This window comes from Phoenix dactylifera, chromosome 16, assembly GCF_051530095.1.
Source record: "Phoenix dactylifera cultivar Ajwa chromosome 16, Ajwa_hap1_PhDact_Kaust_v1.1, whole genome shotgun sequence".
NCBI lineage: Eukaryota > Viridiplantae > Streptophyta > Magnoliopsida > Arecales > Arecaceae > Phoenix > Phoenix dactylifera.
Window position 1 is genome coordinate 14791165 of NC_143205.1, and position 27426 is coordinate 14818590.

The following is a 27426-nucleotide window of genomic DNA, read 5'->3' on the forward strand; positions in this document are numbered from 1 at the left end:
ACGAGTTTGCAGGAGGTTTTCAGCGTATATACTCTGGTGAGCGCTTGAGGCATGGAGTGACTTGCACATAATAAGTTCATAAGGTGGACTTGTTTCTTAACTTTGTACCTAGCCCATGCGCCATGCTGGACTTTGGTCTCGAAGGAGATGAGCATCTTGGATAGTCTTTGCATGATGGATGGCCCATAGGAGTGAGAGGTTAGCACATTCGTTGTCTGATGAGAGAGAAGCTTATCCTACCTGGGGAAAACTACGTCAGCAAAACTGATAGAAACAAAAAACTAAAAATAAAAAATTTGCATTATGTATGCCCAAAATGGAACATCGAACCCATTCCCGCAGCCATATACTTTAGCCGGTAACTTCATGCTCCTAGCTTCATAATCACAATGGCCTCCTCTTCAATTTAGGATGATTTCTGTCATGGTTTCAGAGCCTATGGCACTGAGTAACGCTATTTAAATGATAAAATGATTAGATCTTTTGCTCGATTTATGCCTTAATCCATCTTCCATCCGTCACCTGCGGAAAGAGTTCGCTCGAACCAACTTCCACAACAGTAACAGAACCAGACTGGAACCGCAGCAAACTAGCAAAAGCTTCTTCCAGCAATAGATGAATTGCCAATAATGATCAGACCACAATTCTAGCACAAATCCAATAATTTAAGCATGTATCCGGATGATGGTGCAAGCTCAGGTCTAATCAAGAATGGTCAGAAGGAAGGTTAATTAGGAAAATGGCAAAAGCCATCAGCATCAAATCCATGCAATTGGACAATTAGATGAAACAGATACAAAAAATATTGCCAAAGATTGTGCGGGGGCACCAAAATAGATTCGCATGGGAATAAAGTTTCTTGAAACGAGTAATTGTGCTTGTTAAATATTGTTTTGCTTTTCAAGAAAAACTTGTAAGCCCCAAAAGTTCCACACTTGCAGTTATCATACTGCATCCCAACTGTTTAGAATGCCACACTACTTTTTGCCTTCATGGCTGCACCATGGTAAAACCAGGGGCGTAGATCCTGAAACACAAACATAATTCATACTGCTACCTATTTGTGCTGCTTCCCTTCAAGAATATGGAACTAATGTCAAATTCTCAGGACTGCTCTACGGTCTCTTTTTGTATGCCCCTTCTTCAAAACAATATGGGATTTCTATCTTCAATAAATCAACAAATTATCTGTACAATGGCATCCACATGCTTTCATGTAAAAGGACACCAGTTTGACATTGGGAATACATATATGCCAGGTATCCAAAATCTGGACTGTATGTAATACAACATTTTGGGGTGGCGCAGGCAGTAGGTATCTCACCATAATTCGGTAGAAGTCAACTCTCCTACTGCCCACTTTTGGGATAGGGTCTGCGAGGGTTGCGAAAAATGCCATGCATCAAAGTTCCACCTCATGAAGATCATCCCCCAGAGATCCAACATTAAGCTGTACAGACGAGCTGCTGCTTGAACGAGTATGTGAAGTGTTGTTGGGCATGAAGAATGGTGGCACAATCTGTCCATCACCTGCGGGCTTAGTTTGAGCCACTTTAGGATTGAATGCATCCGTGTAAGATCCACTCCATGATGCTGCACGAGTCCGTGATAAGGGGCCATTGCCACTTTGGAATGCTGCCCCAGAACCCTTCTTTCCAGGAGTAATATGGTCCATGCTTGGAAATCGTTGCATGGATGATGATGATGACGACGACGGCGGCGAAGAAAATGATGCTTCATTTACAACTGATGAAGATGGTTCTTCATGAATGGTGGTTTCTTGGCTTTCTGTTATTGTTTCAGTTTTTGGCTCGTCAGTTGTTGCAGGTGCCGTAGGGATGAAAAACTTGGCACCAGCCGCTGGCTTTAGAGATGGAGCTGAAGGTGACTGGAATGAGTTTGTCAAAGCTCCACCAGCCTTATTGAACGTATCAACGTACCTGATGCAAAAGGTAGTAGTTGATATGTTTTCATCCTATCATTTCCACACCAAATATAAATCTTGGAGCAACAGCTAGAGAGAGAGAGAGAGAGAGAATCTATCTACCTCGATCGAACTCCCATTCTACTACGAGCTGAGAATTGGTTTTGGCTGGGGGGAATGGGTGGGATCCCCGAACTACGTTCTGTGGGAACTGAGGATTTCACCTCTGAACCACCATTAGCAGCAAGATTTTCACTGCTTTTGAAGGTGTTCTTTATGTTGTAATCTGGCATACCATTCTGGAATGATGCTGCTGTTGGAGGTGGTGGTAGGGCAGCTTCCTCAGCTGGAGGCTCAGCACCTTCCTCAACCCATCTCTTAAGCTTTTGATCATAATAGAACTTGTTTTGTTCACCCAGTTTTGCCTTTAGTCATATGATTTAGCAGATGCATAACATAAAGATATATAAGGTCAAGTTGTGAAACAAGCTGGGAAAAATACAAATGGATTATATCAAGAGAAGTACCTGGCGGTGGGATCTTGAAACCCAACCCACAGTTTTCTGAAGAAGAGTTGAGCCAATGCGCCCAAAACGTGATCCCTCTGGTACTGACGCTTTGCTTTGACGACCATCTGAGCCTGCATCCTTTGATGAGTTCTGTGTGAAGTCAGCAAAGAGCATTGAATTTTTTTTTTCAACAAAGAATTTAATGTAGTATTGCTGAAGATGATTAGCAAAGAAATAAAACAATAATTTCAGAGAGGAATAGACCTATACAACGAAAGTTATCAATGTTATCGGAAGATGTTAGCGTTGCAAAACAGCAGTTTTTTCATCTAACTGAGCAGAGAGAACCACCTGCTTAGGACTTCTACCAAAATCTGGCTCAGAAATGCTTCTGTTGTGCATACTCTTCCTACCACTATCACTTGTCCACTCACTCATGGCCTCCACCGAAGCTGATGGAATTAAAGATGACATGACCATTGTTGATTGGCTATTTGCCACTTTTGGGGCCCCAGAGTAGATTTCATTATCATTCACGCTGCCTTGTGGCATTGGTGGCAGAGGTACTTGTGGTGCACCCATCATGCGGTGAAGGGATCTATCAAGAGAGGTAATAAATTTACCTACAAGTTTTCCTGGGGCCAAGTTTGTGCTGTATCCACCCTACAGAAGTAACAGAAGAATGATCAGAAAGACAACAGCATAACTGGAGATGCTTACAAGAAATCATTTGCTGCTCAAGGTTACCTGCTGGTGGGTTTTCAACCGCTCCTCCAGGGATGAAAACAGCAATTTCCACATTTCCACCTCAGGAGTACGGCCAGAATTTTTCAGCAACTTTAATGATGCCTGACAATACCTAAATTAAACATCCAAATATAAGCCAAAGCATAAGTAATAATAAAATGGAAACAAAAACTATGACCCACCTTAATGAATCAGGAACCTTTCCCATGTCGGCCAGCATGTAGGCATAGATTAACTTGTATGGTTGAAAAGGTAGTAGGATAAACTGTGAGTTTCCAAGCACCTTTGAGTATTCATATAATTCTGTTCTCTGAACAGATAATTTACAGGTTCAGTCAGTCCATAAATCAACGTACAACACATAGTAATAAAAATATTGAATATCATGAGAAATCCAAGCAAACCATGAAACATTAATACTGCTGTTGCAAATTAACAGAGAAGAAGCAGACAGCAATTGAAAGAAAAATCAATTAGGAGGAAACGATGGAAAATAATTTCTGATTCTATTGGTTGCACTTGCACTGTCTGGCATATAGAATAGAATGTTCAGCCTTATCCCATCTGCGTGGAGTTGACATCATGGCTTAGGGGTATGATCTACTAGAGTTTGAGAAAAAAAAAAATTTACAACTGGTTCTTGATGTGACGTCAACCATTTAGAACTAATGTCGTATTCCTAGCTGCAGAAACTTTGGGCAAAACATAGGTCTATCATGAAACATAGATAAGGGTAAAGACCAACCATACCGGTCATGTAAGCTAATGCAACTACAAAGCACCTCTCCAGAATTCATCTGGACTTAAAAAATATAGAAGAGGTGGGAAAGGTTTGAAAACAGGGATTATATCATGGGGCCTGAATCATTAACCAAAACAAATAAGAACACAAATTATGAAAGGCTAATTGCATATATACTCATCACAAGCACAATCCTGCACATGTACACAGGGTTCATCATAGACACAAGGCATGGCTTGCTTAAGTTCCTCCCACCTTGTGCAATAGGGACTATCAATTTTCCCCATTCTCTTCCTATTACGTTGGATTGAACCCTAAAATCTATTCATTTACTTAGGATACTTTACATGAAATATGTCGGGGATAATTCTTCTAATACATGCCGATACAAGGTATTAGGTATGCCTCACACATTGCCTTTATCCCAGTGAACAGCTTGAATTTTCCATGGGGAGGATTGGAACATTCTAGACATATGAAATTTATATACAAGTAGAAATGACACTGGGAAATACCTTCAAAAGACTGAAAATGTGTATGATGCCTTATAAGGATTAGAGTGGCAATTTCTCATAATCATCAAAATCAAAATTTTGCATATGCACATTGATTTATCCTATATCAAATTGATCAACGTTGTGAATCCATCTCAAGAAATTATTGTCAAGATGAAGATGTAGATTTTGCGTGTATAACATGTAAGTGGTCCCTTGAACTAAAGAACACAATTAACCACATTGACTCCAATGACTTGAGGGTGAGCTAACACAGCCTGGTGAAAAGTAGGCTGCATTAAGGGACCTTTTGAGTCTGATATAATTTCAGATTTCAATTACAATTTATCTAAAAGGAAAACTTCAGTAAATAAATAATAAAATAAAAAAAGAAAGAAGAGATGGGAGATAAGAAGAGGGAAGCATAGGGAGACCAGGAAGGGAGAGAAAAGTAGAGAAGACAAGCTCCACAAAATGGGGATTATCATGGTCGATGCCTTTGGAACCTCTCATACAATAGTATTGAACCCTATCTAAAGAAAACCCTAACAAGTAAGAAACAATGATATCACCAAAGCCCACCATCAGTGTCCAGCAAGGGGTTATTACTTTATCAGTGGAGAGATGAGAAAGAAAAAGGAAAGTATGAGCGGGCGGGGAGGAGGGGGGGGATCTAACTATTTAGCATATTTATGTATAATTTCGGCAGTTTCGGATTGAAAAAATTAAAAATTACTTTTTAAAATAAAATGTTCAGAAAGTCATTTTGTATCCACCATACCACTCATAATCTAACATATGATATTAGAAATGTTCACAATTCCAGGTAACAAATAACCAAACCTACAACAAAAAATTTACTTGCTCTCCATACCTCCTTTGGAGTCCAACACCAAAATGCTTCTAAATGTTTGAAAAACATGGAAATTAAAATTTAGACTAGAGAAAATGCTCCCCAACATTTATAGAAATAAAGAAAAGAAAAAAATGGATTAAGCAACCTATATATGCATCACCGTCGGGTACATGAGTTAGTTTCAGTTGAAGTTCCAGAACCAAACACAATTTCACTGGTCCATGTTCCATGCTGAAACTAAAAACTTTTGCTTTCTGTTGCAGAGTTTCCAAACAAAACTGCAAACCATGACTCCAAGGCCTGCTATGGCCGAGAAAAAATGCAACGAGTCTAGCATACAAGATCAGCGGGAAGAATATGGGAAGATCCAACCAAGGGAACCATGCCAATGGTGGCAATTTGGGGGATAGAACTAGCCAGGGTAGCATGGATGGGGCTATTGTTGCCAATGGAGTAACAGGTCCAGACTCCAAGATAAAGAACATTCTACGGCATTGGCTTGGCACCAAGCGGCCAACACTGAGAAGAGGAGGCCATCAACAATATTGGCAATGGCACAACCGATGCATGCTAGAATGCTGAAATTAGGCAGCTTGAGGAGGACTGGAGCTTCTAGATGACAGGCAAGAAATGGTGGTCATGCCCGTAGGAGATGGGAGATGGGGAGGGAGTGGTGGTGGCATGAAAGGTTTTAAGGTGACCACGGAGCTTTTGTGGCAGTAGGGAAAAAGAAAAGAATATGACAATAGGAGCAACAAATGGAATGAAAGAAAGAAGAGGGGAATAGGTGAGAAGATTTGCTATTGGGTGAATAAAAACCTCGATGTATTTTAGTACATAAATGACCAAAACTGACCAAAAGCGATTTATAGGGCAAACTTTATCATCTCACAGAAGGAAAAACCATGGGGAGGGAAGAGGGAGTGATATTGTCGAGTTCCCCATGAAACATGTTTGTAGTCCCTATTCCCTAAAGAGAATGCTAAGCATATATCACATCTTCATATCGTCTCAATACTTTACCACACCAGTTAGAAGTGAGAACTACAAGGAACAGCAAGACCACGCAAAAAAAAAGGAGGTAAGAAAAAGGAAGCAAGCTAGAATATAATTGAGACCATAGAACTGAATTTAAACCTGAGAAGCCACTAATCCTAACAAAGAAGCACCAAATGCAACTAAATAAATTGAAAACCTACTAGACAGGACCTGAATAGCTTCTGGACTGGCATAAGTTCGAGGGCATTTCCAGTGGTCAGAACCAATAAGACACAGTCTTGCACTGTCAGAATATGACTCGAAGTTCGCCTCTGCAACCAAGTAGCAGGTATGCGCAGCAGTTACCTATATCCAAAAATTTGTGCAAAATATATCATATTAAGCACATTTCAGTATAATATTTTAGGAAAAAACTTTATTAAAAAGAAAAGGATGAACCACAAACCTCTCCTCTCTCCTTCCACAGGCAATCTCCAAGATGAATTATTACCAGTTCATCATCCTTTGTCCTATTTGCAGTTATTATGGCCAGATTCTCTTCCCAGTCATCCAACATGCCACTGGCCTGAGTCTGAATTGCATTAGAAAACACGAAATGAGCTCACAATGGCATGCGATCATAAGATATTCAAAAAATAAGATGCTAGATCGATCTTAGATCAAGTTTGAGCATCAACCTCTGGGAAATCAATATGTTCAGTTTGAATCTTCGAAGTAGGATTGAACAAAAGATCACCCATGGGTTGATAGTTTCTCCCTATCTTACCCACTAAAAGTATCAAAAAGTTACACTCTATAATTGAGCAGCTATTGCCCATAAAGTAGCAAATGTTGAAGATTATGTAGAACAAGATATCCACATAATTTAAAAGGCATGGATTAAGGAATAGCAGAGACAATATAGGCTACAATAAAAATCAGCGATTGACTGTTCGAAGAGATAAAATCACCTCAGCAAGTTGTTGATATAAATTTGCTGCCGCATACAAACTACTGGAGGAGCTTCCTGCAGAGAAAACATCTGCAGGTTGTCCAGCAATAAGTAGGCATAGTGTACGTAAAGGCGATCCAGATATAAACTGATGATGTGCCATTCTCTTAACAGTGTCAACATAAAACTGCAATTCAGTAAAACACAAATGAGATATAATGATTTTCAAACAAAAGAATAACTTTATTTTTTAGTGAAAATGCATAGAGCAAGAAATTGGATAATAAAGAGAAAAACCAGCATAAGATGCAAGCAACTAGCATAAAAGGTCAAAATAATGACACAAACCTTCTCACCAAGCTGTGCTGCAAGTACAAGGGCAGGGCCCCACAAATGACCTTCTTGTGCACACTGGAGGGCCTCTTTCCTTCTACCAGAAACAAGAAGGTTTTGTACCTCGACTGCAGTTGCCTAAAACAGATAGCAAATGCAAATTAACGTCTGAAAGAGTATTTTATCAGAAAATTCCAGACAATACAGATTTAAAATTTAAGAAATACCTGGATCTGTCCCTCAGAAGGAAGATTTTGCATACAATGTACGAAGGATCCATGCTCTCTCAGCCGAACACTATTCCTTTTAGCGGATGCGAAAAGCTTAGTTACTGCCATTTCTGGACCATCAGTTTCCTGTCAATAGGGAAAAAAATGATTGAAATAATAAACCGTTAAGAACTCAAGACATACAAACATGATGATATTATATCTTGGCAATTCTCACATGACCATAAATACAATTTTATAGAAAGTAAAAATTTCTTGCTTCATATATAGCTTTGTCTATAACAAGCAAAGATCATAGATCTCATAGAAACAACTGGCCAAAAACAAATTATTGCTTGAGATAGACCAAATGACAACTCAGCTGGATATCCACAATTTCATTCGACCTTTTCCCCGTCAATGACCATATATTATTATTTTACTTCACAATGTTCATATTGATCACCAGATCCCACCACCTAGCCCACACATGTTAAGCATCCATGCCTATCTTTAATCCCACACATTTTTCACTTTGACTATTTGTGGAGTGATTGATCATAACCCTATTTGATTTTGATGAGCTCAAAGCATTTGAGTATATCTTATGTTTACTAATGAATTCAATCTAGTGTTTCAGTGAAAATCTTACAAATTTATGGTTAAGTGCATCTAGATTTGGTTCAAGATATTTTGGATAAGTTAAGAAGTCAAGTTGAACCAAAGTCTGAGACTCGAGTCGACTCCGGGATATTACGAGTCGACTCCAGGCGTATCAGAAGCATTGGCACATGCTCGAGTCGACTCCGGAACGTTATGAGTCGACTCCGACTGAGAACAGACAGACGAACAGAAAGACTCAACTCAAAACTTGTCAGTGAGTCGACTCCTGAAGTGCGCGAGTCGACTCCGATGCTTACCGAGTCGACTCCGGAGTAGTATGAGTCGACTCCAGGGAGTTACAGACAAAAAAATCAGAGAGCAATTTTCGACCCTGAGAGCCGAGTCGACTCCTGAGAAACGCGAGTCGACTCCGATGGTTGGCAGGTCGACTCCAAAGAAAGCAAGAGTCGACTCTCAGTGTTATACAAGGCAAAAGTCAGAGAGCAGTTTTCGGACACTGAAAGCCGAGTCGACTCCCGCAAAGCCCGAGTCGACTCCGAGATAGCGCGACCCCAAAAAGACAGAAGACAGAATTGTTGTCTCTGAGACGCGAGTCGACTCCAAGACAGTTCGAGTCGACTCCAAGGCAGCGCTACTCCAAAAAGACAGAAGACTGTTTTTCGGATACTGAGAGCCGAGTCGACTCCGGAACAGTTCGAGTCGACTCCAAGACTGCACAAGCCAAAAGACAGAAGATCGGGAGTTCGGGCTCTGAGCGCCGAGTTGACTCCCAGAATTTCCGAGTCGACTCGAGTGAGCCAAGTTGAAGAATGGCTCTATGGATTCCATGGGATGAGCCGACTCCAAAAATGCCAGGTCAGCTCCAAGTTTTGGCGAGTCGACTCCGGGTTAAGTCGAGTCGACTCCCAGTCGAGAAGCTCACTTTAATTCAAATCCGGAACAGTTGCCGAGCCGACTCCAGAAGAGCATGAGTCGACTCCTGCTACAGCCGAGTCGACTCCAGATCGCGCGAGTCGACTCCGATCCCAACGGACACATTGTCAAGATGTGCAGAATGTGCAGAACGGCTAGTAAAGTGAGTCTAACGGCTAGTTTCCGTAGGGAATGGCTTAAATAGCCACAGAGGACTGTAGCAAAGCAGAGAAGGGATATTCCACTCAAAGAAAACAAGAATCCTCCATCTGCAAACTGATTTCAACGGAAAAGAAGGAAGAGAGCTATTAACTCCATTCAACCAACTCTTTCCAGCATTAAAGAAGTCTCCATCTGCCTTCAAGTCTTCAAGACATTCAAGAGGAGACCCAGAGTTCAAGAAGCCCTCCTCTACATCGCCATAAAATAGTTTGAGGGCTCTTAACTTCTCTATTGTTTATATTGCTGAATATCTGCTTTCCTAGAAGCTGTACTTTTTCTCTTTGTTCTTTCTTTCCATTTGGTTCTTACTTGATTCAATCAGGGGATTGAATCAAGGGTGTATAGGTTTGTTGGTGAGCCTAGGTTGAAACCAACGTGTAAGGGTTCGATTGTGATCCCAGGAAAACAATCGGGGTGGTTCTAGTCGGTGAGCCTGGAAAAACCGACCGAGTTCGTTGTGACCTCGTAAAACAACAAGTTTGGTTGAGAGCTTGTAAAACAACCGGCTGTAATCCGAGGGGTTATAGTGAATTCCCAAGTGAGGCTTGGGGAGTGGACGTAGGAGCAAGGGTTAGCTCCGAACCACTATAAAATCATTGTGTTTGTGATTGCATTTGTCTCTCTTACTTTCATTTCATTCACTGCACATAGCATCTAATTAATCAACTTGCAAAAAGGATTAATTAGTATCTCACAAACCATTTAATTGTAATAATTATTTTAAAACCCAATTCACCCCCCCCCCTCTTGGGTTGTCTATCTGGGCAACACTATTGCTTAAAAGCAATGCACCACAATTTTGCCAAGTCATGGAGAAAATTGGTCAAGGGTTCGATGGCTCATTTCCTGTTCCTTTTACATGTAGGTTTACCCTACTTACTGCCCCGTTGTAAGAGCATGAAAGTTTCAGGATAGAAAATAAAGACCCTAATCCATTTACTCCAACTCTTCAGGAAACCAAATTTGCTCAGCATGAGCTGTAAGCACAAGCTTAAGAAGTTCACGAAATCACATTTGAATATTAGCCCCAGTAATTATCCTTAGATCTCATTTTTCACACATCTAAATTAAGCACAGATACGCCATGGAATCATGGATTAAATGTACTTCTGAGCAAGCCTGCTAATTTTCACTGAGCAACTGGTTCATTAGGAGTTTTTAGATTACACATAGAGGTTAAGCAAATTACTAGTTTGTATGCTGATATTCCACCTCTCCTTTGTAGGCTGCTCATAGAGGAATCACTTACACAGTAACTCTGAACAATCATTGAATCTGCTACACCTGCCAAACAAGTCTATGAACTCTAACAAGTTCTATTTTGCATTTTTTTTTTAAAAAAAAGGATATGTACAGAACTCATAACCCACTTAGATAGCAAACACATATAATAAATATCAACTCTTTTCCTTTCACTTGCAACTATCTATAACAGGTACTATTGTCACATTATTGGAGCCTGACAACTCGGTACCCTTTACCTCCTTTCAACTCCCCTTAATAGAGGATCTTCCGCCTAAAATGTATTTTGATTGTGTGTGCCTTCATTATTATCATAATTTTGTTCACTTCTTTTCCTTTTATCGTTATATATTCTTGCAAATTTCTCTCATCTCTTTTCTTGCATGAGCATCTGCTGGTTTCCTAATGGCAAATATTCAATTCTCTTATAAAGCATTTTACTCCTTGCATCTACTCAGTATCACTTAAATTTTTTACACAAAAAAAACTCAGATATAACACTCAAATCCTCATACTCTCTTCAAGTCCTATAATGAAAATCATTTCTTGCACTTATTATTCCAAAAAGGGCTTACTTACTCCGCATAAAGCATGGTAGCTAGCCACTAGTTAATTGTAGAGGTAACATAAATTTTGTCTAAATGAAAAAGAGATTCTTTTCTTTTCAAAAGTGATGGCCATCGTTCAACTCATTTCAACATTTTAATCCCTTGCGAGGGCACCATCTGCACCATGAACTTGCAGCCTCCAATACTCTCACCCCTAAGCTGTCATACAAATTTTTCATCAATGCTTCTAACTAGAACCTATAATGGCAGTATCCTATAGCCTGCTATAATAGCATGTACAACGAGCTCTTTGTATTTGCCTCCAACCCACGACATAGATGTTCCATGACATAATACTCATAAGCACACAAGCTTGCCTTTGTTCCTTTATATAGCAACTTTATTAAATCACATTTCCTTTTTCATCCATAGTTATCAGTCTTAAACCTCTGGGACTGTTCTTCTAAAAAGTTTACTGCGTTTTGATAAGGCTGTTCTAGCTCTAAATTCGAAGTAGTTCCACTAACAATCAGTTTTTCTTGTCAAATATAAATCCTACAATGCTGCTTAAATTCAAATTTAACTGGTCCAATTTTCAAGCTTATCTCCACTTCCCTATACTCTGAGCAAGTCAAGCTCATGAAGTCCTCTAAGACTGCTAATGCAAATATTACAGGTCTAATCCACCTTTTTTCAAATAACCTCCAACGTGATGCCTTCCATCTCAAAACTTCTGACTTTTCTTATCATGGTTAACCAATCCATACTTTCTATTTAATGCATCTATTTAATAAACCATAGCACCGTTTTGTTCCCCAAAACAATCAGTGGCATGCTTCAACTTGCCACTGCACCGTAAGAAATGGAAGCAAAGGTTTAAAAAGGGATAAAGGGGACAAAGTGATGATAGAAGATCTGTTTTTGGAGCATAGGAAGCTAACTTAGGCATGAGGCGACGATCTCTAGCATTGACCAGTGCATTTTGACTCCTTGAAAAACAAGTTCATGATCAAGGTTTTGCTTTTGTTACAGAATAGGTTAAAGGGGCATCTCGTAATAGTCTATACAGTCTTTTAAGAGTCAGTTGCTACAAGCAGGTGGTCAGGGGGCTATAAAACATTAAAGCAGAGTGACAGATACCCACATGGATGCTTTAAAACACAATAAACTAACTACTTAGAAGTCATAAATATATTAAAATAATTAATTAAAAGGAGAGTCATAAATATATTAAAATAATTAATTAAAAGGAGAGGAGCAATTTAAGAAAATACTTCTTCGTTATTTGAGAACAAATGGCATATCAAGTAGCAAAGTTACAATTTCCCCTACAGATTATACAAATGACATTAACTATCCACAAGGAAAATGCCTCAGTTCTTCAACTTAGAGCAGCAGGTAGCAAAACCAAATGATGAATCATAAGTACAAATTTACAAGTAAACAGCTAGTCAAAAATATGTATAACTTGTAATTAAAGTCTTAAGACACCAAAAACAAAGAAAAGGCATATGTGATTTGTTGCCCTTACATGTTAAATAGTGTACTCCAAGCATTGGTGGGGGCTAGGCAACCCCCGAGGTGTCGGGTTCAAGTCCCAAGTGGTGCAATAGGGGATTTGGACTGGGTAATTAAATTCCGAGTGAAAAAAAGTAGTTCAGGATTTAAGTGGTGAGATTGGACCTTCCAATAGTCCACTGTATTTTTTTTTTAACTCCCCCCACCCCTCCCCCCCCCCCCCCCCAAAAAAAAAAAAAAAAAATCCTGTTTTGATCCTTAAGTAGCATGAGCAACAAACAACTTTTCCTAGTTAGCCTTACATATCCAAGTCAACTTTATAAGACCTAACATACTAATCACTATCAGCCCAATCCTTTCCCTCCTTTTAACCTGAGCGTAGAATGAAAGATTGTCTCTGGTAACTGCAGGATCTACTTTTGAGTCCTATAGGGTGTAAAAGGAGAAAAAAAACAAATTACTGCACAATCAGATCTATTATTAGTTTATGAATCAATATTTTTTCCTTCTTCTTTCACCTTCTCTTAATTCTCTCTGAATTTTGGTTACTATTATCGACTTATGGCTTTATCTTCACCTGAGGAACCTGAGAGATGTCTTCCAGCTTTTTTCAGAAAAGAATCTGAAAGAAGCTCAGTCTCAAAGCAAAACCCTGTTTTGACATTTAATTTCATATTTAGGCTTCGATAATGAAGATCAACACAAAGATCTACATGAAACATAAAGGACACAAAGAAACTAAGCAAGGAGTTGCACTTAAGTTCATTGCACAAGTTTTGACCAAACCAGCTGCTCAAAAAACATGAACTTTCAGTAACAAGAAAAATCAACGCCCTGAAATCCTGTGGATAAAGATTGGTATTATACAGTTACTGAGACTCCTTTGTTCTTCTTGTTTTTATCAGCACTTTAAAAAAAGTACAGGACAAGAGTGTCCTTGAATAGTTTCTAGCGACTGTCATTCTCCTTTTCAACCAGGCTGAGGATATGGAATAGATGGTGCTTCTTTCTTTTACCCTCGAGATGGGATGGAGATGGAGAACAGGTTTAGAATGATTCACAGGTGTGCCACCGATGTTCAAACCAAAAAGTATGGATGGTAGTGGGTTCTACTACCTTGACCTTCGAGGACTTTTGCTCCTAGGCTGACGTCTTCTCGAGGAAGGGAGCGGTAACTATGATGCCATTCTATCAACTTAGAGCCAAAGGATAGAAAAGCAACTAGAAGACAAAATAAAGTATTAGTCATTTGATTCGCAAAAGGTGCCTTCTTCAAATTACAATTTAGCATCTCCTTATTAATCATTAGACAATTGCCCATCTCTCGCATTGGCACCCGTCATCTCCGGTTGCCATCACCTCTTCCACTTTCTCTTGACAATTGTCATCGTCGGAACTAGTCATATGCCCCACTTTCCACATCCTAATCCTTCGGTAACTGCCTCACATTCCACCCCCGCGTCTTCACCCTGTATACGGTTGATGACTTAGTTGCATGAATAATATTAAACATTATTAGCCTTTAGATCAACACTTAACTTCTCGACTAGGCTATAATCAGCCATGCTCCCGCCCTCTTGGGGACTCAACCTGTGCCTCGAGTAGTCACTCGGCCTGGTTCAATCAGCTCTCCTTTGATGTTGCTCGAACTATCTTATGTGATGCCACACAGTAACTCAATCGGCCTACCTGGTCCATCCTTTAACTGCTTGGCCTTCCTCAAACATGACTAGGCGACATCATTTAAGCCGATCTCTATCATGATGTAAGATGTCTTCCAAACACTTCCCAATAGTAGCCTCCACACTCGTCCTGTTAAATCAAACCTATGCACTTGGCCAAACTTTCAATACTGAGGTTAGAGCTTACCATTACTTAGCTTTTGGCACCGCCACCCAACCACTATCTAATTGGCCTTTAGGTTGCTACTATAGGTCAGGACGTGGTATAAACAATGCCTCATGCTTATTATAAAGAGGATAGAGGTCTTTCATCCCATTTATTTATCATTTGATGTAGCATGAATACAACACAGTGAGATAATATAAACAGCTTGGAACACACACATTCAAAGTCAAACATATCCACACAAAAAAGCACTTATTATTCTCGTTTTTTATGTTAATTATCTTCTAATTTGCCCACATGGTTCATCACACTTTTATGATTTAAAATTCATGATTCTCTTTTAAAGTTTTGAAAATCAGATATACGGTTTTATCTAGTTGGTTGTTACCTTATTTTTCCCCTATATTAAAGGCTCTTTGTTCAGTCTAACTGCAGCCCAATACAGTGGACAGCTAATGCATTCCTATTCTCCTCTTAATTAGGTTGGGAATTAAGAGGTAAAAGGTCAGAGTTTATCCTTGACTAGAAGAACTACATCATGAAGAAAAAAAGCAATTTGTTGCAACATTCATGCAGTTTCTGAAAGACTCAAAGGCAGAGGCAAGATGTTTTAACCTCAAAAGGTGAGGCTTAAGCCTCAAGGTGGTTTTAGGCACAAAATTCAGATAAACTATAGATAATGTGATGATAGTATGCAAAAGCCTTGCATGTTGCTCCATACCATCAGTTGTCTCCACTGATGCCAAGGAGTAGAAGGGCTCTAACATTGGCTTGGGATTGTCATAACTTTGTTGTTGGAAGTATAGAAACAAAGAAAAGAGGAGTTTATATCTCCTATGCAGACATGATATTTTTTAAAGAATTGGCCAAGTTCCAGCACAACCTTGTATTTTAGTTAAAAAAGAAGTTACACAAGAATATAATCAGGAATGGAGATCTCTTTTACCACAGAAAACATTAGAAGGTGCACATCCTGCAGAGTGAAAACAAGTATTCCAGAAAAATAATGAAAATGTTTAATTTGACAGAAAATTACGAAAGGAGAATGTGTTGGAACTATCAAGAAGTTTATGAATGATCCAACACATCACCATAATTAAAAAAAAAAAGGAAGAAGATTGAGAGAAAAATATGTAAACTGTAAAAAATAATTATACAAGAGAAATAAAAGCATAAAGATCTAAACAACAGTCATAATTTCAAGATGCCATCATTCAACTAGAATAAGAGATACTAAAAACTTCAAGATTGCATTAAAATGGAAATAAGAGAATGACTACCTCTAGTGAAGGATCAGATCCAAAAGGAGATCGAAGTTTTCCATAATGCTGACACGATATTTTCAGCAATGAAAGAAGTAATCTCAGAAGTTCTCCTTTCTGGAAGTCCATGCCAGGAGATTCGCAGCTAGCAATCCTCTCATCAATCCATTTGTTGATATCCTTTGTTGCAGCATTCCCACCAACAAGTGGTCCGGGGAAAGATTGTTGGCATAAAGCATGGAAGTAATCAAAGGCTCCACCATTAATGGTGCTGGACGCATCAGTTCTATCCATGATAACTTCTATTAAGTTCAGAACTGAGACTGTTCCAGCTGCAGTGCCCTTAAAATGCACAAAAAAACAAAATTTAGTTGAAGAAAAGTTATTTTAAAAAGATCTTACAAAGTCAACTAGTAAAACTCGAAAATTTCTAACACAACTCCAAATGATTCTTATTTGCTAAATTCAAGTGAAACATGTTTGGAGCCCACCTGGCTTCCATAATCCAATTTTGTGCCAAAAGAGTTGTCATCTTTCATGATTATGAGTTTTCCACCAAATCCAAAAGTGACCAATGCATGAGCAGGACGCCCGGCTGATGATCTCTCTTCGTGAGGAGTGTAAGAGAACTGAGAATAAGATGCATTGGCACCCTGAAATGGTTGCTGAGAATAGCCTAACGAGTTCTGATTGCCATAGTAACTGTTAGATAAATGTGACTGCAGGCTCTGCTCCACTTTCGGTTGATTAAACTGGTATGTGCTTTCAGCAGGAACGAAGCTCTGAGACCTGGCCATGCTGTTACTTCTGCCATCATTATGATTTATAATGGGCTCAAAGGTTTTGAAACCTGTTTGTTGACTTGTTTGACTTCCTGCATGTCCTGTTGAGCTGTAAAAGCTCCCCAACTGCTGATTTCCAGGGAAACCTCCAACTTGTTTACTATTAGGAGTTGGTTCAGGCAGCCACATATTCCGTTGCATGTAGTTGCTTGTGGAAGAATTCCAATCTCCTCCAAAATCTTGGCTAACCTGGCTCTCAACCGGGTATTGTCCAGATTGGCCAACTTCATCATATAAATTTTGGTTCTGTTCTGAGAAACCAGCTGAAGAGTGGACATCTTGACTCACCTCATCCTGAACTGTACTTGACGCCATCTGTGTAGTCTGAGCATATGTCTCAAGAGCATACCACTGCTGGGTGTTTGTGTCATAATACCATCCTGGGTATTGAGGATCAAATACCATATTCGATGGATATTCTGTAGTTACCTGAGAAACTTGATTCCAGTTGGAAACACCACTCAATGTACCATCTTCTGCTATGGTCTCCAACACTGACTGAGCACTTTGCTGCAGATAAGAAACATCGGATCTCTCTGAAATAGAGCCATCAACAACAGCCGGACCATTGTCTTCAAAGCTCTCTTGGGCTTCATTCGCCGTGTTGTAGCTGTCAATTTGTCTGGTCATGCTTGGGTCATAACCATCCACTTGATACCACTGCCCGGTACTCAGGTCATACTTCCAGCCTGGGTAAAGGCTCTCCCAATGCTGTGCATCATTTGTACCAGTAATCTGCTCGTCACTTGAGCCATAGAATTGGGTATCTTGTTGTTCAGAGGAACCAACATAAGCATTTAGATTTTCAACTGTGTTTCCTATGAAACTAGTATTCAGGTCAGCATCAGATTTCAGCTTGTTAGCAGACCCATCAGCACTCTCCGTTAAGAAGCCCAAATAGGGCTCAAACCCACCATTGTCAAATTGTTGCGAGTTGACACCGAAAGCACTCCATTGCACCTCCTTCACAGTGGTTCCCTTCAATCCACTCTTCATTGTTGATGAACCTTGCGAACCGAATTCTTTTGCAGGTTCTGCAGAACTTTCCGATTGGGCAACCTTATCGTCGGAAGAATTGGAAGCCATGCTCCCATCTGCATCCAAATCATCCTTTTTGGAAGCCTCAAAAGACTCTAAGGTCCTGTTTTCGTGCCGGTCTTCCACTTCAGATGCGAACCCAGCATCCCCCGAATCCTCCAACGAGGTACCGACGTCACCTAGGCTGAGATTAGACAAATCCCTTGCCATATCAGTAGCCTTAGAATGAGATCCATCGATAATAAATTCATCATCCACGAGCTTATCGAAGAAATCCTCGTCCGTCTGGTCCTCCATCTGGAACGGAGGAGGAGATGCCATCAGATCCTCAAAAGAAACCCACCACCTGAGCTAAAATTCCTCTTCACCCCAAAGGTCAGAACTGAAGAAATTCCCCAAATTTAACAAACCACTGATCTGCCCTTCTGAAAAACCCTTAAAGAGAGATCAAAACCCGAACCAAATCAAGCTGATCACCAGCCCAATCCCGGAACCTCCTCTCCTATTCCACCAAGATCCAACGAAAAACCCTAATAGATCTCCAACACCGACCGAAAAATTAAAGATTTCTCGAAGAAAAAACAATCAGGAAACCCAAAACGAGCAAGATCTAGGGTTTCCTCCGATCCCTGTGAATCCGACACAAAAAAAGGATGGGAAAAAACGCAAACTTCCCGAAATTCAACTAGGAAAATGATTAGATTGCGAGAAATTGAAGACTTACCGGAAAAGGTGATGGAATCGAAAATCCAGGAAGGCGAGGATCGATCAGAGAAGGGGGAGGAGAAGAGGGGGAGACGAAAACCTCGCTTTGAAACCAGCCGACACCTTACCATCCACCGCAACCTCGGTTTTTTTTTTTCCTCTTTTTTTCCCCCCTCTTTTGCAGTTCCTATTTTGGTCATATATGGCATTTATTATTTTTAATTATCCTTTCTTTAATCTCTACCTCCAGAGAAGGAAACGGGACATGAGAGTTCGACTTATTGGAAGGACTTAAACAGAAATAAAAGAGGAGAGAAGGCGTTTCATGAAAAAGGATTTAATATAGGGTGATATTGAAATCACCGAGTGAAAGATTATTGCTTGAAATTTTTGACCTACACCTACCAACATGCCTCAATTTACTTGGAAAAATCAAATTTCGATTTGGATATTTTTGCATCAAGTTTTTTGAACCAGACCCAACTTCCAATTATAATCATGATAAGAGATCGATTGGCCATGACTCAAAAGTCTTTGTTTTGGTCAAGCCAATTAAGATCTTATGTGACATATGCTCGACCATTCAAGCATGAGGAATTATGGATAGACAAGGCAGGGAAGTCTTGCAAAATTTCAAAGGTCCAAAATGGTTTAGATGATCATACCAGTTAGAATGTCAAAGTTGTTGATAGTGTTGAACAACCTATAGAGTTGGATAACAAACTTCGGAGAGCTAAGAGTGAAGAAAGGTTGAGAGGATTGGAGAGAGAGATATATCATGAATAGGTCAATGAGAAAAGTTTTACTATTGGATTACTTTGAAATTGTAAAGTTATCAGGTTTAAATATGGTGCATCTTACTATGATACAATTTTTACGGGTGGAATCTTGGTGACGTGGGCCGAATTGGAGGTCAGCATAAGCCTCTACTTAACGTTTGAGGAACTTTGCCTAGAGCCTAACCCAACCCAAGCTTATCGGTCCACCCAATGTAATCTCAATTTTTTGAGCTTAGGTTCAAAATTGGATGAATTCGGCTAGATTAGTTTAGCAAAGTCACCTATAAATATACCAATACTATATGGATAATATCTAAAAATAAAAGAAAGTGGGATAAGGATGGAAATACGTGAGTATAATATAGATCCCAATTTCATATAATTAAACAAACACTATTGAGATATTTGAAATCAAATTGCATCATATATATATATATATATATATATATATATATGTAGAGAGAGAGAGAGAGAGTCAGATTTGGCTATACACTAGTAGATCTCCACTTAGATTTGATCAAGCCTACATTAGACAATGAAGGTTCTACATCAATGATCCAAGTTATTAGATATGATCTACTATCTCTAAATTACTTACACACCAAAAGTTATATGATCTGGAGATCCCTAGCTTATTACGAATTTCTAAATTATACAATTTTCTCTGTATAAAATTACACCCAATAGCTTGAATCATCGATGTGAAATGCTCATTATCCGATGTAGACTTGACCTCTCTCTCTATATATAGAGAGAGAGATAGACTACACTCCATTCGAATAGATTCGGTAGCAAATCTAGTCGCTGTTGGAGTCGTTCGATCTCGCACCAATGATAAAGTAACAAGGGTCTTAGTCAATAGGTTAATGCGAGTCATTAAGGAAGAAAAGAAGCATAATGAGCCGCTCATACACTCTCCCCTTTTCTCTCTATTACAACAGTGATATATTTCAAAAAAAAAACACTTCATTAATTGTTTAGTAGGTAGTTTTAAAAAAAAGTATTTCATTAATTGTTGGGATCCATATTATTGATATTTTTGTGGTATTTCTATTTATCACTACAAACTAGATGTTTATCATGGAACATTTATGTTTATTATTTAGGGATTAGGTTTATCTTTTAGGTATTTTTGTTTATTTCTGGAAGAGAGTGAAGGAAGGTAGTAAACACCTTGTAAGTTTCTATTTATCCATGTCCCATTTGTATTTCCCATAAGGTTTGTGTTTATTGCATCCGAATTTGGTGTTTATCTTTCGTCCTTGCTATTTATCATAAACTAGCCCTGACCTAACTAAAGGTGAGGTGGTCGAGTTTCTATTTATTTTGGTGGTGATTTTGTTTATCGACATGGACTAAGTTCTTATCATGGACAAATTAGTGTTTATTCTTAAGATATTTCTATTTATTTCTCTATGGGAGTGCAGGTTTCTATTTATTCATGAACTGTTTGTATTTACTCTTAGAAATTAATAAAATGGATCCTAATAGTTAATAAAGTGGCTAGTCTACAAAGAAGAGTCGCGATCTTATACTTTCACCTTGTACATCCATTATAGTAGCACCATGTTTCAAAAAAAAAAACTCACTTGTAGTGCATCCTTTATTATTAATGCTTATTTTTCCTAACGACTCCCATTAGCTTGTTAACCAAGGTCCTTATTACATCGAGATTGCTGCGAGATCGGATAGCTCTGGAAGTGATCGGATCAGTTTTGCTTCTGAATCTATTTGAATGGATAGTCATCTCGACTGCGACGATCTTATCACTTTGGTTGCCCACATGTAACAATTTTCATCATTCAATGCTTCAATCTCAATCCATCTACCATGCCTTGTGGTTTTTCCGGAGCTCATACCTTCTCTATTATTAAATCTCATGCAAAACATATCCCAAATGTTCATCTGATGCTAAAATGTTGTTTAAATAATGAAAAAGATCTGGGCTCCAGCTCATTTTCTTATTTCCATCTTGGACCAGTGTTGTTTTTCTCTTGAAGCTTGCAACCGAGTATCAATTATTTCAAGACATGTGCTTCCAATCTGAATATCTATTTTATATTTCAGTCTTCTTGTCTTTTAAGACCAACACTAGACCTTGAACAATAGTGTAGATAAAACCACAAATCAAATAATATGTAGATAAAACCACAAATCAAATAATATGTAGTGTATTCTAAGAGCTAACGTGTAGCTTAATCCAAGGTGTGGTGGGAAAGCCCTCACAAAGATTAAAATGCTCCAGGTCTAGAAAGTATACATCCCCTTGTTTTGCGTAGAAGAAAGAGTGAATCTCTCAGAGCTATTTTTATTTTCAGGCAACATAAACGAATGCAACATTGACCCCTTCATTGGCCTGAAATCTCTCTCTCTTTTTTTATACCAATTCAAATCATATGATATGTTCATATTGACAACTGAGACTGATAGGTCAATTATCGAAATAGGAGTGTGTGGAAGCAAATTAATGCCATGAAGAAAGGCAGCAGCAGGGACATAACATCGCAAAGAATCAAGGCCATGGAGTAGAAAATTGAATCGAACCAAGAATTAGAATGCCTCGCAAATGCACACTAGAACAGAAAATCGACACCATGTCTGGTGGAATCGTCATGAACAGGCATTACAAGCCTCCTTAGAACTAGCATGCAGATGATTTCAAGCTTCAAAGAAAATCAACACTACAAGTTTGGCAGAAAAAAAGGAATCAGCGCAAAAGCACCATGTTAAAAGCCAAGTTGGACTTGAGCTGGTCATCAAACACCTACTTGGGTAGCATTAGATAGAACAGCTTTCTTTGCTTACTGGATTTGATTCATGTGTCCAAGTTGCATTACAATCTAGCACCAAGACGACAACCAAGATTACAGTCGATTATTGGTTTGATTTGGAGACGATACAGTCACTGCTTTGGCTATTGTTTTATTTGATGTTAGGCTTTATATATGGCTTGCATAGGCTAGTCTGATAGCTCATTGTTGTTCTCATGATGTTCTGCTCTTTGAATTTGCTCCTTTTGTTGTTTCTTCTGAATCATCTATCTCTTTTATCCATCAGATCATTGTTCAATGGATTAGGTGCTTACATGAAGACACGAATAAAATACGTCGACATATTTCTCCAATATATAATATATTGTTTCCTGTTATGTTGACTAACATACCAAGAAATGGTCAAGGGATATGGCAACATTGCGTGAAGGGGCTTCATAACATTTTTTTTCCTATCTTTCTCTCTTCTTCTTCTTCTTCTTCTTCTCCTTCTTCTTTGTCTTAAAGAAAAAAAGGAAATATTTTTGTTGGCTGAGTTAGGTTCATCCCATGATCTCAAGGTTGAAAATATGAAGTCAGCCAAATAAACTTGGCCTAGGCATTGGACAAGGAAAAAGATGCCTTCCAAGTCTAATCGATCTGTTCAAGAACAACAAGATCATGTTGGCATATGTCGAATTTGGCCAGAACCATATCAGAAACAGACCATTATCTCACTGAATGCCCACTGAAAAGAAAAAGGTATCCAAAGTTTGGCATTAACTAGCTGCTCCATTATAAACTCTCCACCTCCCATGAGCACTGGAGAAAAAGAGCACTCAAACTTTTGTGCGCATGCACCTTCAAATTTTTTGCCTTGCATCTATTTTTTCCTGCTCTAATCTCCAGTAAAATTCTTTCATGAGGAATGACCTTAGCACTGAGGTTTGTTTATTTCTTGGTAGAATAATGCTCAGGTAGCCAGTCCTTTTTAACCAACAAAGGCTCCTCATAATCACTAGAATTTCTTAGCCTTCTTATTAGAAACTAACTGTAATATCCTCTCTTCTAATATCGACAACGGAAAAGATTGCAGGCTATAAACATCTGTAGGCCATGACTTCACCAATAATGCTTGGGGTTTTATGGACACTATGATGTTTTTTGTAAACATCATGATGTTTTCGCACTTAGAATAATAGCAAGATGTGTCCATGAAAGAAAAAGACTGAATGTACCTTAATTTTTCCATTTTTCCAGAGGAATCCGATAAAGTTCGATCTACAACAACTACTGTTTAAGAATTTCCTTGTGTTCTCCAAGGGCTAGAGAGAGAGTTTGTCCACAGGTGCAACTACTCCTTGGTTGAAGCACAACCAGACAAGAACTAGACTCTTCAATCCAAACATGAATCCAACCAGTAGTTGAAAGAACAAAGATTAGAGAACGAACCCACTGCACTCATATCAACCAACTCCCCAAAAAAATCAATATATCAAAGTTATGTTTGAAGGATTTGAAAGAGGTCGAGGGGAAGTAAGTGCAAAATAAGATGGAGAAAAGATGCTTGGACAACACTTTTTCTCTCGATCCTGAATTTTGCTCCATGTGTATGTTGTTTATTTTATTAAGCTAAATGCTCCAAGCAAGTGACTTGCTCTTTTAACTCGACTCTTTCTCAAACTATGCTTAATACAAGGAGTAGACCAACAAACAATTACAATCATATCTAACCACTCAAAACAATTAAAATAAGGAAGAGAATCAAGAACAATTAGCTTCGAAAGCTTTCTAGTAATTAGGTGAATTGATATCGAAAAAGACCTTGCAGTGCATCCTAAGAACACAAAGAATGTATGATAAGCTAAATCTTGACAAGGCTTACTAATTAAGTGAAGAAAAATTTGATATCCACTCGATTTCATATAGCATGACTATGGTACAATACTACTACTACTACTAATAATAGGAATAACTAATGTACTTAAAGACTCACTAATTAAAAATAACAAAAAAGCGAAGTCATATCTTGTCTATATAGATTGAACAACAAAGAAAAGAAGAAACAATGGACATATTTAACATTTCAAGTTCCACAGTGCTAGTTTTCTTTTTTTTTTCTTTTCTTTTTTCGATCAACAGTGCTAGGTTCCTTGGTGCCCTACACTAGCAGCATAGATTCATCCCCTTGAGGATGTTATCATGTCACTACCCCAAGACAAGTGCAGGAATATGGGATAGTGTGGGAGAAGAGATAATATTGTGGGGATCTGCTTTGGATTTGTTCACGGGATTTGACTCTGTTCTCAGCACGCATCCCCTTTCTCATGCGTTCCTCCGCCAGTTACGCCGTTCTTGTTTGCCGGGTGGTTCTATATACACCCCCCCTATTGCTCAGGACACCCCCCAAAAATTAAAAAAAAATTAAATACTCTCTACACCCCCCCATTTGCTAAGAACACCCCTAAAAATTTAAAAATTCCTAAATTACCCCCCACCCTCCCCACCCCCTCACCTAAATTGCTCTCTACACCCCCCAAACCCCCCCCCCCCACCCCGCTCTTCCCCTCCAAAACACCTCGCCAACGCCCAAAACCCCCCCGTTCCCCCTTTTCCCTCTCGTCGCCGGCATTCTCCCGATCTCCGACCACCTCGCCGGCTTCTTTCGGAACCACCTCGCCGGCTTCTCCCGAAATTTTTTTTTTTCACGGTTCGTGCTCCGTTCGGCACTGGATCGCCGAACAAAAGGCTTCTGTTCGGCTGAACAATGCCGGACAGAAGCCTTCTGTTCGGCACTGTGCAGCCGAACAGATCTGTTCGGTTGAGGGTTGCCAAACAGAAGGCTTCTGTTCGGCACTGTTCAGCCGAACAGAAGCCTTTTGTTCGGCGATCCAGTGCCGAACGGAGCACGAACCGTGAAAAAAAAAAAATTTCGAAACAAGGTGGAACACGTACCTTTGCGGCCGATTCTTCGTCCCAAATCACTAGTTGCTTGTCCATGCTTCGAATGGGGCTTAAATCTCCTTCAAAGATCGCCTAAACGATGTAAATGGATCGAGGGGTTTAAGGGGTGTTTGAGGGGTGTTTTTTTTTTTCTTTTCAAAACGAAACGGAGGAGGAGGAAGGGGGGGTGTATGAGAAAATTTCAAGGGCAATATGGTAATTATACTAAAGGTTAGTTTGGGTATTTTTTTTTTGGTTTTTGGGGGGTGTCCTGGGCAATAGGGGGGGTGTATATAGAACTACCCTTGTTTGCCTCGTATACTATTCCAGCATTTTACACATATACCCTCCTTAGGGGCACTGTCGTAATTGTCGAGGTGTGACCGTTGAATCCGTAGGAAAAAAAAAGAAAAAGAAATTATGCGTACATCATTCTCGTCGCCCCCCACGCCCACACCCTCTCACCCACAAGTGGGGACCACGAAACTCTGTTCCAGGCAGGGGCCCCGCGGGCGACCAACGTCCGCTGTGACCAGATCAAAGCCGTTCGGATGAGAACGGACGTTGGAGATGCGCGGGTGCTTCGGAGCGAAGACGGGCAAAGCGGTATAGAAATTCGGTGCGCTTTTCCAGCGGTCCAACCGAGATCGGACGTACGTCGCACGAGTCCACCTGATGGGACCCACCTAAGCGGACGACCGGTCGCGACCGTTGGTCCCGCGTTGAGAACGAGTCCGGTCACCGACCTCTTTATGAAGATTCTCGGCAGCCGCAGTGGCCGACATCCCAAAGGCCATGTCAACGGGACCCAACCAAAACTATATAATAATAGCATTTAGTGGGAATTTCTGGTGGGGATAAGCTAAAGATTCGGGCATTTAGATTTTTAGAGCTTGTAATAAGAGATTAGGGATTTAATGACGAGAGGGAAATTAATGCATCATTTATTACCTATTTATTACTGGGATAACTTTGGAATAGATGGCAAGCCTCTGGGAAGTTTCAAAGGCGAAAGAACAGCCAGAAAATCTACGGTCCGGAATCCCGCATAGGCGGAGAAGCGTATTTATTCCACGCTATTTTCACCCACAGTACCCGAAACAGGCTTTTATGGTCTGCGAAATTAGGTTTTAATTTTCATCTGATTTTTTTTAATTTCTTTTACTAAAACGGATGTATCATACATTACAAATATAAAAACAACCAAAAAATAAAAAATAATAAATTCTGGAGCACACCAAATAATCCACTCCTTTCCATCCAAAGTTATTTGATGCTTTTGACTAAAAATTTTATCTTCCGATCCTTTGTTATTTTGATGGATAATTTAACTATTTTTCACAACCGGTCTACGTGTATGTAATGTACTTGTACTAAAAGACTAATGAAACATGACATGAAGTTAATGCTATAAAACTGAGGTTAGTTGATCACATTTTATGTTATCCCAAAATTTTATACATGATCCTTGATTTCATTATTGTTTTGTAATTGACCCCCGATTTGTTAATTTTTTATGTTCAATTTTTGTATATAATTAGCTTTGCATTATGCATACATTTAGATCTATTCTTGGGTCCGATTTGTTTGTATGCATAATGCAAAACTAATTAGATACAGAAATCGAACATAAAATAGTAACATTGTAAGAGCTATACATCAAATGAAAGTAAAAAAAAATTCTTACATTGTAGGAAATAAAGAGCTGGATAACAAAAGGACCTGAGGTTAAGTGAAGTGAAGCAAAAAATGCAAAAAAATGAAAAGAAATCAATACTTGCATAGTAATATACAAATCTAACTATATATCTATTCTATTATATAATGTCAACTTCCTTTATCTCCTATCCCATTAATTCAAGTCCTTCCTTTCACATTTATTATTTGAATAAATTTTTTTTGAATAAAAAGTTAGAAAAACACATGTATCTCATGTGCAATATACTAGTTGAAACTCAAAAAGTAAACTAACTATATAAAGGTTAAATATCACATCACAGTCAACAAAATGATAAATGGAAGTAAAACAGGGTTGGATAACATAAGAAGAATCCTGAAGGTAACTAAAGTGAAAATTGGAAATGCAAAACGGGTTTATATCATGACATCAATAAGAGCATAATAAAAGAAAAGAGAACAAAAAGGGCAAGGGAAGAGGAGTGTCCTTTTGTGCTAAAATTCTCAGAGGACAGGACGAGCGAGAGATGTCACCGAACTGAGTCTCCAGGCTTTTAACACAGCTGGAAACAGCCCTCCCCAACAAACAACACCCTCTCCGACCAGCTCTTGCTGAGAGAAGACTACTATTAACTAACATTCAGTATAATCACAAAAAATGCAACAAAAAAAAAAAAAACTTTTCTCCATGTTGGAAATCCTAATGATCTTTGATTCTGTTCTACTGCTCGATTGACACAGTGAGCTACTGCAACTCAAAAAGCAGATCAAA

General features: G+C 39.1%; 1 protein-coding gene across 4 annotated transcripts; it reads right to left on the bottom strand.

Moving 5' to 3' along the window:
- Positions 1-1142: 1142 nt before the first annotated feature.
- On the bottom strand, positions 1143-18780 carry LOC103712242 (protein transport protein SEC16A homolog). 4 transcript variants are annotated; one of them, XM_008798718.6, is made up of 14 exons: positions 18525-18780; positions 16412-18429; positions 15939-16262; positions 7763-7891; positions 7551-7673; positions 7222-7389; positions 6717-6842; positions 6482-6616; positions 3363-3490; positions 3181-3292; positions 2785-3096; positions 2452-2571; positions 2048-2349; positions 1143-1940 (listed from the first exon to the last, which is right to left on the bottom strand). In XM_008798718.6, exons 2-14 carry the CDS (start codon positions 18119-18121, stop codon positions 1403-1405), a joined length of 4227 nt encoding a protein of 1408 aa, XP_008796940.4. In that variant the 5' UTR covers positions 18122-18429; positions 18525-18780; the 3' UTR covers positions 1143-1402. The 4 variants fall into 4 exon arrangements, with proteins under 4 accessions (XP_008796940.4, XP_008796939.4, XP_088568660.2 ...); XM_008798717.6 differs by having other exon boundaries at positions 2452-2583; XM_088712534.2 differs by having other exon boundaries at positions 16412-18330; positions 18525-18694.
- Positions 18781-27426: the final 8646 nt, after the last annotated feature.

Coding starts and splice junctions, on each gene's coding strand:
- LOC103712242 (XM_008798717.6), bottom strand. CDS start 18,121: ATGGCATCTCCTCCTCCGTTCCAGATGGAGGACCAGACGGACGAGGAT. Junction 7,674..7,762: donor CTTCTGAGGGACAGATCCAG/GTATTTCTTAAA, acceptor TATCTGTTTTAG/GCAACTGCAGTCGAGGTACA. Junction 3,491..6,481: donor CCAGTCCAGAAGCTATTCAG/GTCCTGTCTAGT, acceptor TTATCTGTTCAG/AGAACAGAATTATATGAATA.